The sequence below is a fragment of the Mastigoproctus giganteus genome, chromosome 10 (genome assembly GCF_048544385.1).
Source record: "Mastigoproctus giganteus isolate SK-2022 chromosome 10, ASM4854438v1, whole genome shotgun sequence".
Classification (NCBI taxonomy): Eukaryota; Metazoa; Arthropoda; class Arachnida; order Uropygi; family Thelyphonidae; genus Mastigoproctus; species Mastigoproctus giganteus.
The window spans coordinates 26,996,208-27,013,291 of record NC_143584.1 but is presented as its reverse complement, the minus strand read 5'-3'; the positions used below and the strand labels follow the sequence as shown (position 1 = coordinate 27,013,291).

Below are 17,084 nucleotides of genomic sequence, written 5' to 3'. Positions count from 1 at the left end.
GCGGTACCCAGGAATAAAAATATAATTTTTTGAAGAATACAACTACTAGGAATCTCATTAATTTTACTTGCCTGATTTATTTTTTTTTAATTTACTATTTATCCACCTAAGAAGTTGTTTGTAACAAATAATTAAAACATTTCTACAACCAGAATATTTTATTTAAGCCAGAGACTCTGGCTTAAATTGTGATAAATCGTGATATCAAATTGTGATAAATCCGTCTAGAGTGCTCCTGCACTTATCTTGTCGGAGAGCCGTAACACCAGAAGCGTAATACTATTTGGTGAAACATCTAACCGTACAATACCTTTGAGGCAGAGAAATGTTTAGTCAAAATTAGAGATTGCTTACAAAACTCCGTAGTCTTTTTGTACATATTCTTTTAATCAAACCACAACGCGATGTCATTGAAGTGGTGTATTTTCTTTTCGTTTTTACAGTTCAAATACAGTAGAATTTCCTACCCAGTTTTATATTTCAGTAAAAAACTGCTCCTTGTTCGCACTTTAGCCTCCCAGATGAGCGTGGAATCAGCAGACTCGTAATGAAGGAAGCAATCCATTAATTTTTCACCCACAATGAAATGCTTAAAATATTCAGCACATTAAAATGGTCACATACACAAACAGCTGGATTCTGCGAACAACCCCCAGTAAAGACCTGCCGCAAAAATAAGCATTAAATGGAGGAATTACTGGCAGGTCTTTGGAAATGATACAATCACAACGCATAAATCCCTAAGTGCGTGATATCTCAACATCTAATATCTCTGCATTCGCTGAGAGGAATCCATTAGATATTTTTCTCTCCCACCCCCCATACCTTTGCTACCAACCATCATTTTCTTTGAGACAGCAATCTGCTTCAAGGTGGGTCTTTCGCCGTCTAACCAAGTTTCTTCAGCGCGCGTTATAATGAAGTTCTGCACAAAATAATAGCCCTTTTTTCCCTCCTCCGTTTTCAGTGGATTAAAATAATGTCTTTATCAAACTTATCCCCTCCCTTATTAAGATCTAGTTCATCGGTAGGTTTATTCTTCTGCTTTTTCAGGTTTTAAAAATTATTCGTCCAAATAGCTTAATAGATCCACGAATGAAAGGAATGATCACGCGGTAAATAACTGTAAATGCGATTACTTGTATAACAATAGGCAATGAACATTTTCAGAAATGTTCATTGCCTATTTTTCACAAAGTAATATACTAAAAGAGAAATGACCAGAGGTAACGACCATAGTTATGAACACTGTGTAATAAAATTTCTGATTCTGTCCCTCCTTACGTACGCAGTACACATGTTGAGAGGAACAGTAAAAAAGTGCTGCTAATTTTACGCTGTTAGCATGAATCACAGTTCCGATAGGATATGACAGGAGTCCACAAGTTGTGATAGGTCCACGAGGAATAGCGGACTATTCGTGTAACAAAAATGTCCTCAATTCATGAAGTGATGTAGAAAGAGGACTAGGCTAACAAAGACGCCTTTTCAGTTCAATGGGATTGAAATCCCGCAGTTGGGCTGACAAGTCAGATGCTTTAAATCTTCCTCGCATTCCTCAAAGGAATACGACTCACATTTGGTGAGGCGAATCGCTGCACTGTCATCTTTAAAATATCCCTGTCCATAGGCTAACCATGTAATACCGCAGGGTAGACTGATCCGCAAACGATGTTCAATATTCTGTGGCGTGATGGTGCTCTCCAGTGGAATCAAGGGACCAATGGTATGTAGATAAAACATTCGCCACACTATTACACTATTACAACTCCAACAGCCTGTACTGTTGGCACACAACAGGATGGTTCCAGTGCCTCGTGTGGATTCCTGCACTTCTGCACTAAAAAAAAAAAAAGCACAAATCGGTAATAACTTAGCCGCATGATCTGCATTCCCCTCCTGTTCCGCCTTTGCATTCCTAGTATCAACACGGCTATAGTTTTCAGCTGGTGTTTGAGATCAGCAACTTTCTTCATGGTCTCCTACTCCCGTAGTGCATTCTTTGTAGAGTTCTTTGCATGATAAAGGTACTGGTGCCATGCGACGTTCCAGTGTTAGATGCAGAGGTCAATTTTTCAGTCGTTTGGCGACGATTACATCTCATAATCCGCTCCGGAAATGCAGAAGTCAATTGTTCGATCGTTTGACGAGGATTAACTTGATAATCAGCTCAGAATGTCGAACAGTTCTCGCTCCGTTTTCTTACATTTTCGATGGAAGTTCTGTTTCTTCGTGGATATTTTCCGGGGAGGGATCCCATTCTTTAAAGACTAGTCCTTCCTAATGACATCACTCTTCCCAAAGAGGTCCGTGATATCCTATCCGTTGAACTAATTTGAGCACTATTTGGTCAACAGCTTTATGCAACTTTCCTTTATCAAACATCATTTGATCTCTTCGATTTATATATTGTTGCATGTAGACCACTCCTTCATGAGCCTAATAAAGTAACCAGGGAGTGTATTTCTTATGATCCAGAAATGAAATTCAGATCTGTGCAAGCGAAATTCAACAATTTACATCAAAACTGAAATGATACCGAAAATTCAACCGATTTATCAAAAGCAGTGGAACCTTGATTTTTAGAGCTAATGACGAAAAAGAAGAGTTAAAAAAATTATTCACAGGAAATTCACAATATACGCTATAGGTACATAGATTCTTTTTAATCAATCGAAAAAGAAATAATTTAATTTATCTACAAGAACAATTAATCTAGGTATTTTAAAGCAATCTAAATTTTACACTTAGTTGACATTCACAGATTTTAAAACAACAGTGTAGCCCTTCACTGCCATTTCAAAGAATCACATCAGAATATTTATTTTATACATTCAAATAAGTACTGTAATGTCTACTGCTCTGACCTTTCGGGCAATCCGACATTCAACTATCCACTAGCTTCTAAAAAATGAAATAAAAAAAATTTACTCCAAAAATTATAATATAAAAAAGGGGAGAAAAAAGAACAAATCCAAGAAAACAAGAACAATCAAGATTCCATTGTATTTCATACAGAGAACAATATCCAAAGGTTATGCATTACAATAATTAACAAATAAAGAAAGGAGGGGGGGGGGAGAAAAAAATTCAAAATGGCATTAAAACCCAAGAAGCCTTTTGTGGATACTGTGGAAAACAGCGATCGTAGTCAATGTACTAGTCACAAGGATATATAAAAATAAAAAGAAGCGTGATATTCAGTGAAGGTGTGTGTGTGTGATCGATTTAAAAAACAATATTTTCCAGGAACTATATCTCAATATTCAAATAGACGCAAACCTCTAGGTCACTTCTCTTAGAATTGGTAAAGTGCTTTCTGGACGGTCTTTCCATTTAGAAATCACTAGAATGAAACGAAGAAAGAAAAAAAAAAAGGTGGGGGGGGGGGAATAAAATGTAATATTCATGTCCTCACTCGAAACTGTAAATCAACGTTTAAATCTAATACCTTGGAGTGTAATCAGTTCCCGTAAGAACATCGAGCGAAAAGATGAGAACGACTTGAAACAGTGTTTTGGCAGTTTAATTGGACAAAGCAATCATTTATCCCATTTCTAACGAAACGTTAACAGTTTTGCTTTTGTTCCTGTAATCTTCTGTGCGCCTGATGACAGTCAATATATTTTTCGGTCCAAATATCACCAAGATGATTAATTTGTCTTAAATCGTGAAAGGCACACGTAATTCATGAAATGTATGTAAATATTTAATGAGCTTAATGCAGTTAATATTAAAATGTACTAACGCTAAAAGCCCAATAAATGCAGCAATCAAAGGAAAACATAAGAGAGCATTATAACCTGAAGAGGATTTTTACATAACCTAACATCTTAATTCCACTCGACACTAGAGATGAGCGCGAATACTATTCAACAAGTGAGTTACGCGTCGGTTATCTCTGTTTGAGATTATTCATATTCAAGTTCCATATTTAATATTCCAATTATGTTGACATAAAATAGTATAAGAGACTGGAAATAAAAATCGATCATAATTTATATAATTCATAACAGAACTCATGAAATGCAGGTGTCCAAAGGCTCTAGGGATTGTCAACAATTCACACTCTGATTTCGCTGCTATGCGTAGGTTATAGTGATCAATTTTAAGTAATATATGTATGGCCTTTTAGGCCCTCTGACTGCGGAATTTACTAATGTGTATTGGGCAACGCTAAAATGCATCGTCAAACTCAGGAAGAGAGTTTGCTGCATATTAAAATGATGCAAACGAAGTTTCCAATACGGTATCATTACTCTACCATTACATATTGTGAAATCCTGCACGAGTTTTCACAATATGAGATGTTAGAGTAATGATGCCATATTCCAACCTCTGCTTGCTCTCTTCACGAGCTTATTGCGTATTAAAATGATGCCGACGAGAAGTGCTCAATAAGCAGATTGATCATTTCTGTAATCCAAATAATAAACTTTTAAAAATGTAAGTCATTCATCCAATTACTTAAATTTTAAAAATACTTAGAATACTGCGGGACGTCCTGTTGTTAAAATATGCCAGGCCTGATTATTCGAATTCTTAGTTTACCTATTTTAATTGTTACTATTCCATTAAGTGAAAGCTAGTGAATTAACTGATATCAGCTACAGCCCATATTAACCAATGATTAGAATTTCAGAATATAAGAGGAAAAATATCTTACCTTTGATCAAAGGTTCGAAGACAAGTACTGCACACGGATGAATCCTTGGAACATAATTGCTGCTCTGTTTTCAATAAATGTACTTACCTTTTACATAAAAACAAATGGAATTAATAAAGTTATTAAAAATTTTGTTCCAGATAATTATTGGCACGGAGATGATATTCAATACAAACTTGTCTTTCCAATGATAATTTTATAAAGGTCCAGGGATGAGACGAAAACAGACACAGTAGTTTTTTGGGACACATATTTTGATGTACAATGAGATTTTATGTACAAGATAATTGCTTTTTACATTCTTCAATATTCTAAAAGCACGGTTTTTATGTGAAGTTTTAATTTCTCTGTGAAGAAATATTCTTCATATACACACTTTCTGAATTCAACACTGGATGAATAAGTCGATAACAATATTTTCTGGCCAAGAAAGTGAGCTGGAACAAAAATTTCTCTTCCAGATAATAAAAAAAAACTATTTTCAAGAGAGAAGAATGCACCTTTTTGTAGCCAAAGAACAGTACAAGAAACTTATAAATAAGGATCTTCATTTCCATTTCTAATCTGAATCCTATTAACCATCCTTTCTCGGTTTTCCATTGAGAAAACTGGATATCATTTTTTATCGTAATACATGCACACATCAGTCTAATACCTGAGTTAATCAAAAATATCAGAACTGCTTGCATCACGTACCGGCATCAGTATATCTTTCGAGTTTTCATTTACCGTACAATCGCTGAAGATCGCTGCACAGACAATTCGCAGGTGCTGGATGAGCAAACACGGAAAGCGACCACAGTGATAATAAATGTCTTGCACTGGATGTTGATGGACGTATAGAGCATAACTTTCTTAATTAGGTACTAAAACTCCATTACAGTCCAACAACCTGTTAGCGCTAATTTAATACAAAGTCATTAATCATGTACGGAAGCCCCAGAAAGGCACTCGCCAAGCAAGCAACAAAATTAAGGGGCAGTTCACAGGCCAAGAAATTAATCTACTTCCATGTTCTTTCTAAGCAAGCGGGTTCTCGCTTAATAACAGGACAGATTTGTCGGCCAGCTAGGCAATCAGAAGATGAAAACACACTCAAGGGTAAAAAGAAAGACCCCTCTGGAGATAACAAGATTAAGGTAGGCAGTTTCTTTTTTTCTTCCCCTCTATCGAATTGACAATGCATTCTTCTCACTATATTAAATTAAAAAAATTAAAGCTAGGTAGTATCTTAGAGGCACTATTTATTTGAGTAGAAATAATTTCTCGTTTTCAATGTCCATTATCTTCACAAACACATTAACAATTTTAGCGTATATTCTTCAAATTAAGCTGTTTGTTTATAAAGCCTTCGTGCAACTTGAAATTACGATAACTTCGGATGTACACGTAAATAAATCAAAATCTAAATGGTATACATATAAACATTTTTTTATTTCAATACTGTTAACTCTGTTAAATTTTTCCATATGACAAACACCATTCCTGGAGTCTTTAGATCTGCAAAGGGAGGCACTACTTCAAAATCCCCCATCCGAAAAAAATTGAAGTATCCAAGAGAATAAGTACGAAGGGCATCTGGAATACTACACATTTCTCAAAGCACGCCACACAGTTCTCCAAAAATATCAGCATGAACATGTCTATAAAGGCGGTAAAGCATGGTTCATATTGCAAAAAGGTGAACTTACCAAAACGACAACAGATATCTTGAAACAATTCAAATCAAAAATCCATTTTTCCAGTGTTTCTTAATGAACTGACAGTTTCTAATTCAACAACTTCACTTAATGACAAAGTTCATTGCTAAAATTTCCATACTTGGGAGAAATAAAGATACCTCATACCTCAAGGAGACTGGCAACATGAAACAGTGTCTCCCCCCCCAAACTGATTTCTAGTGCATTCTCAGAAAGTCAAGCATTAATGTGGAATAATGCGCGACTTTTAATGCATGATTTCCTACTAACTGACACTCATTCCTTCAAGAAAGAGTCAATAATGAATGTTGTCATGCAATGCTACAAAATTCATTTCTGAACTATAGTTATTAGATCTGCACAACACCTTCTAAAGTCGTGCCTATATTCCCTGTCGCTGTTTCAAATGTGCAATAATTCTTAAATGAGATCTTCCAAGACAAGTAAACTAGTCGAAGCAAACTAACTGCTTAACTACCTCATTCGTTTAGCCAGTCCTGAAGTGACTGACTGGTGTTACTGGCATAGAAGTTATACTTCTCAACTAGCTAAACGGCCATATTATCAGCTCGGAAGATTCAGATTTTCTCAGCCATTCTTAATCTGAAGCGGCTTACTAGGACAGCACAGTCAGTAACTCCCCAGGCGACATCAAATAGAATACTATTTGCAGTCTCAATGGCAGTGTTCACCGATTACTCATATGCACCTACATGCTGAAAGCTAATCGTGTATATGAGCATAATGGTATCCGTTGCACATTACTACGAAGCTATTGGCCTATGCTTTATGGGCTCGTGTTAAAACTGCCGTTTGCTAACAAAACTGTATTCCCTCGATGAAAGTTTAATGGGAAATGCAATTTCATAAAATAACCCAGCCGCAAATGAAGAATATATGGGAATGGTTGGAAACTGCGAATGAATTACTTGAGCATATAAATTTCGGTTACACTGTGCGAAATAAGTTTTCAGTTTCTACTCCAGGACATCCGTCCACACAGAGTCAGAGGAGTTACAAGACACAGAATACAAAATCATTACCGTATTTAGTGATAGCGTTGTCTCGAACCACGGTCAACTGAAATAGTATGAATTGACTATTTTCGTATGCCGTTTAATAATTCGTTCCTATTATTACGTATACATTCAAAGTTATTAAAGTTGCTCATGGCATTTTATTAGTATCTTGTATTTAATATCACTTGGTTTAATATCAGATTAAACATTTTAATGGTTTTCTGATTTTATCTCTTGGCATTTGTTGCTGCAATTTGTTTAAGAACAGGAAGCAATCTGTATTTCACCAAAACAATCTGACCGAACAGAAAGACTCCTAGATGTGGAAAATATAAATTACGTAACTTACCGGAATTGGGCTCTCCGGGTTTCATATGCGGACGATCTGAGGGGGCACCATCTTCAGCTCGAACAAGGATGGCATAGGCTTGCTTCTCTTCACGATCGAATTCAACTTTGGTATAAATATCTCCAGTCTCCCGATCAATGCTGAAGTATTTATCACCATGATCTTTCGATTCGATTCCATAATACACCTAAATAAAAAGAAACAGGGAAAAAGAAATTGCAACTTTAAAAAAGCATGCTATAGAAGCAATACAAAATGTTTTAAAAAATCTCAGTAAAAAAGTGGCTCTGATTGTGTGCTTTTGAATGATATTTCTATTTGTTTGTTAAGGTGAAATACAAAGTGAAAAGAACAAGGACAACTGAAGAACAAAATGACAGTAATTTAATTCTCCTGAATAATAATGTATTGTCTTCCTTTCAGTTACAGTAATATTACAAAGATATTTTTCCTATCATCTGAGTATGGAATGGAAGAAGTCAACAAAAGTACGCAATTACGTATAAGAGATAAATTTACACAATTACAATGCTTACTATAATCATCCAACACTAGTGGAGTGCATAAAAGATTTGCGGATTCATTGAGCATAATACAAAACATTAGTAGCTGAATGTAAATAGTCTTAATAGGGGAAAAAAACACAGTATTAATATTAAAAATAGTGGTTTAAAAATTTTATTTTAAATAATTGTACTGAAATTAAAAAGCGTTTGAAACCCATAGTATTTTTGTCCATAACTATTCGCAAACAAAACTACTTGTCAATTTTTCAAGGTTCTTCAGGGATATACAATATCCTGAAGTCTAACAGGTCCTGCACGTTATTATTTTGTGATTTAAGTTTATAAATTTTATATTTACATTTGAAAGCCAAAATTGAATATTACCACATTACGAAAATTTACATGCCATACGTTTAAGTTTGTTAACGAAAGAGAAATTAGATTTTTTTTTTAAAGCAGGTTGCACATTTAAACATTTTAAAAGCTGTTGTTTCTAAGAATTCTTCCAATTCAGCTATCCCGATTTCGAAAATAGTCTTCATTTTTTCTATCACATAAGGAATTTTTAAAAATTGAAAATAAAACAAAGCATAATAGAAATGAAATTACGAGTATTATGCATACTTAAACAAATAACATTCTGTATCAAATAATAATAACGTTGGAGGCCATCCGCACAGCCATATACTGTGTCACTGCAGCAGCAGCCACCAGGATCAATGGAAGAGACACCAGAGACCAGGAAAACAAGAAATCCAAAAACAAGAAACCACCAGCATGGGAAAGAAGGCTTCCGCAGATGATAGAAAAGCTTAGAGTCAACGTAGGCCAGTTAACCCAGTACCAACGGTAGATAAAGAAGATGAAAAGTGAAGAACATCCTCAAGAAAGAAAGATAACGCTCGGAGCAAACGCGACACTAAGAAACAAAAGATAGAGAAACATCCTGAATCAGAACTCAGCAAGAGCCTACGCCGATACAGGGAGAGCACTTAGAGGAAAACAAACAACTGGATCTTCAATGAAAACCAAAGAAGCTTCTACCATTGGCCAAGATCAGAAGGAGGGTAACGGGACACCCGATCAGGTAATTGAGGAATTCTGAGACAACCTAAAGCAGTGAAGTCAGACATAACACCCGGACGCCCCTGGATCGACCTAGAACAGAAGAAAACCAAGGGCACACAAGCGATGGCAGAATGGGAGATTCATGAGGAAAAAGTCAAACAGACGATCAGGAAGTCCTACAAATGGCGAACCCCAGGAACAGACAACGTCTACAATTATTGGTACAATAAGTTGAGTAGCACACACACAAGCACCGTAAACGATCCAGAGTATCTGATTAGAAGAATCACTACCTAAAGGTTAAAGAAAAAGATACCAAAACACACGGCATAGTAAAGACCGATCACCCCAACGATGTACAAGATCCTGACTACATACATACATAGTCAACAACATCGAACCACTTAGAGAGTCAGAACATCATGGCTGGACAGAATGGATGCAAGCAAGGAGCAATTACCAAGAATGTGGCAGTTCAGGAGCAACTTAGAAGAAGCGCCGCAACCTGTACACGGCCTACATCAACTACCGAAAGGCCTTCGATTCCGCGCCTATAGCTGGCTGATAGAAAGGCTGAACATCTACAAAGTAAAATCAACAATGACAAACTTCCTAGAAACAATTATGACGAAATGGAGGACAACCATCAAGGTCGAGACCATCCCGACCATACTAATCCGTATCAGGAGAGGAATCGTCCATCTTCCAGGATGAGCCCACTCTGGGTCTATCTAGCATTCAACCCGCCATCCACATGCTTAATCTATATCGGTACCAGCTAGTACGGATATACCCTTAAAGAAGGAAGGAAGAACCTGTACACCCTCTCCCACCTGATATATATGGACATCAAACTCTACGAAGCAACTCCGACAACTATTCCGGATCATCGAAGAGTTCAGCACTGACATCAAGATGGAATTCGGACTAGGCAAATGTAAGATACACAGACTACATCAGGGGAAACCAGTCGGACGAAACTACGACTGGTAAACACAGATTGAAGTCACGACAGAGGGAGAAACCTACAAGAACCTGGGAATGATGCAAGTTGAACAGCTAGAACACAAGGAGATCAAGGTCCGCCTGACCGAGAAATAAACCATAAACACCTACGCAGTCCTAGGACTAAAGTATTCCTTCGGGATCTCAGAGTGGACCAACAAAGAGCTGGAAGAGATTATAGAACCCTAGACTAAATTCAACAGGAAACGGTGGGTTGCTAAGTAGCACTTGCTACACATTCAGAACACAAACCTGATAAAAATGTATATGAGGACGATGATTTTCGGAAGTGTACTGTATGGGGTAAAGTTGTGGGGCTCGGCTGCAAACACCACAATTAAATCATTAAAAGCCGCTGAATACTGGCTCCTGAAGTAGGCAACCTGGAAGTGTCATCTCCCACCACAGCAGCACACAACACCGATGGCAAAAGCGCTGAAGTTAACCAGGTTTTTAGCATTAATGCATGAGAGAAGGCTCATCTTCATCGTAAAAATGATCGCAGGGAGAGTATCAGCACCCAACATTTGGGACACAATGTGCTGGCGGATGCCACAACCAGCTTTCCGCTCCACTCCCAAACTTCTTGCTCTTCCTTCGAGGCTACATTTTAAAGATCGGTTCCTCCCTTATCAGAAGCTCCACCTAGTTCTATCCCTGGATGCTGACTTGTTTAAAATCATAGATGATAAAAAGTATAGACGGCTCATCCTAGATCTGCACGTGGTCTCCACAACTACTAACTGATTTCAGATAGTAACAGTTGGGAAAGAATTTCACAGAAAACCGGACTCCTGGAAACTCTTTTGTTATAGCAATTTGTATTATTTTAGTTTGTATAATTTAATCTTTATACTTCCGGCGACGTTATCTCTGCCGCTTGTTAACCCCTGGCATGGTGCCGTGAAGGGTATTGTAGAGTCGTGGTACCTGTGTGTACCATTTTTCCATTTATTTGTACACACAATTATTACATTTATATACAATTTTATATACATTAACATTCTCGTTATACATATATAAAATACTATATTGTACATGACCTCCTGGCGCATAGCATTCGTGTATCCCAGAATCAAGGGTGGCTCCTAGGCAAAAACCCATCTCCACCTAGTTCATCCGTAGAACCTCTACGAAGTTGGCTTAAAAAACATGTGTGCGGTATTATACCACCGCCGATACAAGGCAGTTGCTACCTGGTGCCCTTCTCTAGGCACGGGTTTACATTGTCTGTTTGTGCCGAATGCCAAGTCCTGCACCCACCGGATGTAGTGCAATACCGGCGGGTGCCTATCTCGCTTCCAGATTACCCTGAATTTGAAGCGTGCGAATAATTAAATAAAATGAAATAAGAAATGAATGAAAAGTGAAGCACTAGTGGAGAAAATTCCACAAATTATCCTCAGTCCACCAATAAACAGTAATTATTATATAAATAGATAGATATATATACAACACTTGTTTTAACTGTGCTCAGAGTCTCAGAATTCCTGAGAATCCGGAAAACAATATATAATTAGTTTACACACAAGAAACCATGTTTAACTACAGAAATACTCTTCAAAGAAAGACCACCTCCACATTCAATTAACAGCACTATCTAGTCTTTCCGCTAGAACTTCCAAACCTGCTGACATCTTGTCAATAGCAATTGACCTAAATCACCATTGATTACATAAATCAACACAATAATAATTGACAGAATCAACACAATAACAATTCACGTAAATCTTCCGTTTCCACATTAATCATTTGTCTTTTGTAAAGTCAATTCCCAGGAGAAGCTGAAGTTCTTAGCTGAGTCCTCAATATAAAGAGTGTTCTCGAGAAGGTTTTGGAGCAGTAAAGTTATCACGATCTTCAACCAGGATATTTACATTGGTCTCCAATAGGTTTGAAACTACAGACATTAAATCCACTGTAGGTTGAGAGTACAATGGATAGTTCAAAAGTACATGAATCTGATAGAGACTCAATTGTATGTCCTCAGTTGGCGGACAGTACACAGACGCAATATAAAAACTTATGAAAGGTGTGGAGATCATTAAACAGGTCAAAGTGTCCGTAAACAGACCTGTAATGGTGAACTTTACAATAAAGATCTTATTTATTCATTGAGATCGACCAAGATAATGATGACCAAGAGCTACCAACACCACCCGAAGCGATCGAGAGACTGACCATAGACCGGAAAGGAGGGTGTGAGGGGGCTTTGGGTTTTAGGCACATGAGCAGCTTAGGCCATATTGTGCTGCATATAATATGTCTGTAAATTGGGCGTGTTATGTGGCAGATTTGTTCTTTGCTGGAAGTAAAAACAGAGTTTCCGGGGAGAAAAACCATGCTATCCTCGCCTGAAACTGACTAACTAACTCAGCCACGTTGTGAAAAAGGGCCATAAAAATTCCTTGCGCCATGGACGGGATTCGAACTCAGGTCTTTATCACTCGGTGTGAAGATGACGGTGATTATACCAACTGCCCACGAGGACAAGGAGGAAGGGGACTGACTGATCACACTGGATATGAGAAGGCGATTAAGAATCTGCGGGATTACTTCCAGGAAATACAGCACAAATCTACCAGGCCACAAGGAAGATAGACAAATAGCACACCTCGCTTAACCACAGTGGTGAGAGCCAGAGAGAAGAAACAAGACAGAAAAATAAGCAAAGGCACTTAAGCAATGACCTTCATCACTACATAGATAAGGAGACTTCGAAAGTATAGTTTACCAGCGCGACTGCAGAAAATACTCACAGGATCTACAAAAAATATATCACCAAGAACCCGGAGTGACAGAAGGGCACATGTCAACGATGCCACCTTGCCTCAGACACAATCCAGAACATCACCGCGGGATGAACGGTGATCATCCAGACGAATTACACAAAGAAGATAGCGAAGAAATATCAGTTGATCAGAGAAAATATACCGTATAACAAGTACGAACCTCAAGCTGGACCCTATTCACAAACTATACTTGGACCGCGCCAGAAGAACAGAGAAGATGATCCCACACAACAACAGGGAAATAACTTACACTGGCTAGAAGGAAAAGACTACCTACGTGATCGACAGTGGTACCAACACTAACAACCTCCGGGAAAACCTATGAGGAAAAGACCAGGAAGTCAAAGAGATGTGGCATATAGAACAAGTAACGACCAGTGTCAACCACCGGAATGGTGCTAAAGAGCCTACTCAGATAGAGCCTATACCTAGCAGTAATAGGTCTTCTCGTGAACATCTGTAGGATAGCCAGAAAGACTTTCATCAATAATAGTAACCGAACATAATAACCACTTGACACATTTATTACCAGTACCGATCGCGAGATGGAAAGAAAAAAAAAAAAAAAAAAACATATCCGTAAGGAGAAGAAAGAGATGATAACAATAATATCAGGAAGTACACGAACCTAAGACAGGGGATCAAAGAGATGTGGCATATGCAACAAGTAACGACCATCCCAATAATCGTGTCAACCACCGGTATGGTGTCAAATCCCCTACATAACGGCCCAGCAGCAATAGGTCTCCCAGAGAATGTCTACAAGGAATTCCAAAAAGTCGCAATCATGAACGCCCGTAGGATATTCGGAGTTCCTCAACCAACAGTAATATCAGACATAACACAACCACCCCCTGTACTGTACTTGGAAGCAATACCAGTTACGAGGTGGAACCCCCAATCAGGGAGAAATAATATAAGAGCAACAAAATTCAAATTATTATATTAGGGCCACCCGTAATTTCTTACATATACCCATATATGTATTATGTCTGTAAATTGCGTGTGTCTCTGGTCGGTTTGCCTGCTTTGCTGGACGAAAAAACCCAGTTTCTGGGGAAAAAACCTTGCTATCTACGTCTTTTTCCACCCAGTATGGGGAGGACGGTGACAATACCACTGTGCTACTCGCGCAGACATATAACAGCAACAACAACAACAACAATAATAATACCTCACCATATACACAGACACTTTTAACCGCATTCTTATCTACTTATACAGGAGACTGTATCTTCCAATACAATCTCCTGTCGATGTGGGCTACCGGAAGACTCTCCTCACGTACTTTCTGAATGCTCCATTTACGAGGATCTAAGATTGGCTCTTAAGGCAACAGTACCAAATTGTGTCCCGGAGGTGAGAAGATACTCATTTCTTCAACAATTTCCAGGCTCTTCAAACCTTCTGTAATGCTGCTTTTAATCGCAGGAAGGCTTTCAACCTCAATGTTAATTCAAGAAATCAAACTGAAAACACATCACAAATCATAATACAACTGTGTGCTGCCTCGTCGTCCTGATGACGTCACATACAAAATTGTTGTGGCTTTCAAGAACATGCAAAGATTTTAATAGATGCTGCATTTTTCTGACTCATCCTTTATCAAGACTCTCTGCAATTATATCCTTCCTCTGCTCAGTGATACCGTCATCGACCAGAGACTTCTGACACCACTCCAGATTAACAGATTTCAGAATTATATCTAGAACTTGTTCCTGCCGATCATGTTTGAATGACATTACTACTTCTGTTTCACAATACACCTTTTTCTATTTGTGGACCACTTTGGGCAGCACTGCATAAAGACGTGGGCAAGAAATGGATAAAGATTTTATTTATTTTTTTAATTTTATTTTTTTATATATTTTTTATTGTTTTTATTAATTTTTTGTTTATATATATATATATATATATTTTTTTTTTTCTTTCTTTTTTTATTCTTATTTATTTATTTTTATTATTTTTTGTTTTTTTTATATACAGTATATTTTTTTTCTTTCTTTTTCTTTTTTTTATTCTTATTTATTTATTTTTATTATTTTTTATTTATTTATTTTTTTTTTTACTTTATGCTATTCTCATCCTTATTTCTTCGTCTTCTGCTGTCCTGTCTCCTGGGAATGAGTGTGTGTGTGTGTGTGTGCTGTTGCCGGCACGGGTTCTTTTGAATGGCTCAAAGCCCTCTTTGGACATTCAGTGCATGACTGTTGAGGTTGCCCATGGTTCATGCACAGTTGTGGCCTACCTCCCCGTGGTGTAGACGGACACTGGGCAGGCTTTCCAGGTGATCGCCTGCCTGGTGATAAAACGGCCAGAAACAACACAACAACACACACACTGCACGAACATAACATTACACACATTTCTGGCCTGTTACAGTGCTCTGTAACCATCACAGTGTACAAAGACGGAGTTGAACTTTCGTTCAGGTGCCGTCCTATAAATAAATAAAATAAATTTTCTGTTATACTCCGAGACGACCAAATGATCAGACGAGTTCACAAGATAGACAGAATACAAGAAACAGCACCGTATTCAGCAATCACGGGCTTGAACCCCGGTCACTCAAGGCACATATACTTATGCACCCGCGCGCCTGACCACTAGGCTACGGCGGCCTTACTTACGGCGTCCTACATAACATTCTATACATGTCTACTTATTTCTTATTATGCCGAGGCCCTCTATTTAGAGGTTGGGCTTTACAACGTCCCCAAGTCTTAGTAATAATCTTCTATCTTATATATTTCTTATATTTTATATTTATTTTGAAAATTCTACAATAACCTCTTTCTTTGCCTTTTCTCACCATATTATGGTTTTCTGTCCGTTCTCTATATCTACCAACAGTAACAATAATCATTTTATCCTCCTTACACACAATTTTACTAATTTATCAATGACATATAATCAAATGGCCAATTTATATTAAATTAAAATAATAACTATTAAAATTAAACAGTGTCGGGCTCCATACTACTATTACTTCTAATTCATAGTATACACTGGCAATGTGGTAGTTACTACACATCCATTTGGACTGGGTTTTTGTTTTCGCCCCCCCCCCACTGGTATAGTGGTTCGAGACCCTGTGTCCCAGATATCATCACTGTAGTCCCCTGAAGATGTCAGCAATGATAATCTGCCTTCACTAATTATATTAACAACGACGTTTGTACTATTTCGCATTCTTCCCTAAGCATTGTTTTGGTATTAAAACTTATACAGTAATTTCAAAATTCATACAACCCTCCCCCCCCGCCTTATAACATCATTTATTGATATAATTTTTTTAATTCTTCCAAGTTATTGCTAACCTATGCTTTTATTCAATTATCATTTTCATTCCAAATATAATTCATATTTATCACATTTAGGTTTTCAACCTTTAAACTATTCTACTACCCTTCTCTAATTTATTCCTACTTTTCTATTTCTCATAGGTTTTTGTTTTGCAATTATGTTAAAAGAGGTGAAATATAGTGGATTGTAAGAAAGAAGAAACTAAACCTCCATTCCTTTCGCAAACCTAATCCAGGAGGAAAATGCCGGAAGTAAAGGAGAAGAAAAGGCGTAGGACAGTTATAACTCCAAGTTTTTGGGTCATCATTATAACTGGCCTGCACTCTTTCTTTCCCTTCACTCCAGATATCTTTCTACTGTCTGTTTCTTACTCATGCCACCTCCTGCACCATTAGGTTTAAGAGAGAATGGAGGTTTCTGCTTTCCTGTAACCTGCTATTTTTTTTTTTTTTTAACTTTTTAGTAGCAGTTTAGGCAAAATGATGCAAAGAAGAAGGCGATTTCTTCATCAGCTAAAAAATAAAATAATTATAATAATAAGAAAACAGAATATTCATACTATTCCCACTGAACTTAGGAAACTCAGGTACATTCGACAACCCACCGCTCATAGAAAAACTCCATGAGATCTTATGTTATTCGCTTATTTATTCAGCCACTTCAGCGCCTTATT

The 17,084-nt window shown here is 37.5% G+C and overlaps 1 protein-coding gene across 6 annotated transcripts in view; it reads right to left on the bottom strand.

Annotated features, from left to right (window-relative positions):
• Nucleotides 1-17,084, bottom strand: part of CadN (neural cadherin) — a 1,307,274-nt gene that overhangs the window by 766,310 nt on the left and 523,880 nt on the right. For all 6 annotated transcript variants that reach the window (XM_090383767.1, XM_090383766.1, XM_090383769.1 and 3 more), the window contains one exon: nt 7,735-7,921. In XM_090383767.1, coding sequence (XP_090239893.1) covers nt 7,735-7,921 — 187 coding nt within the window. The remainder of the gene's footprint in view (nt 1-7,734; nt 7,922-17,084) is intronic.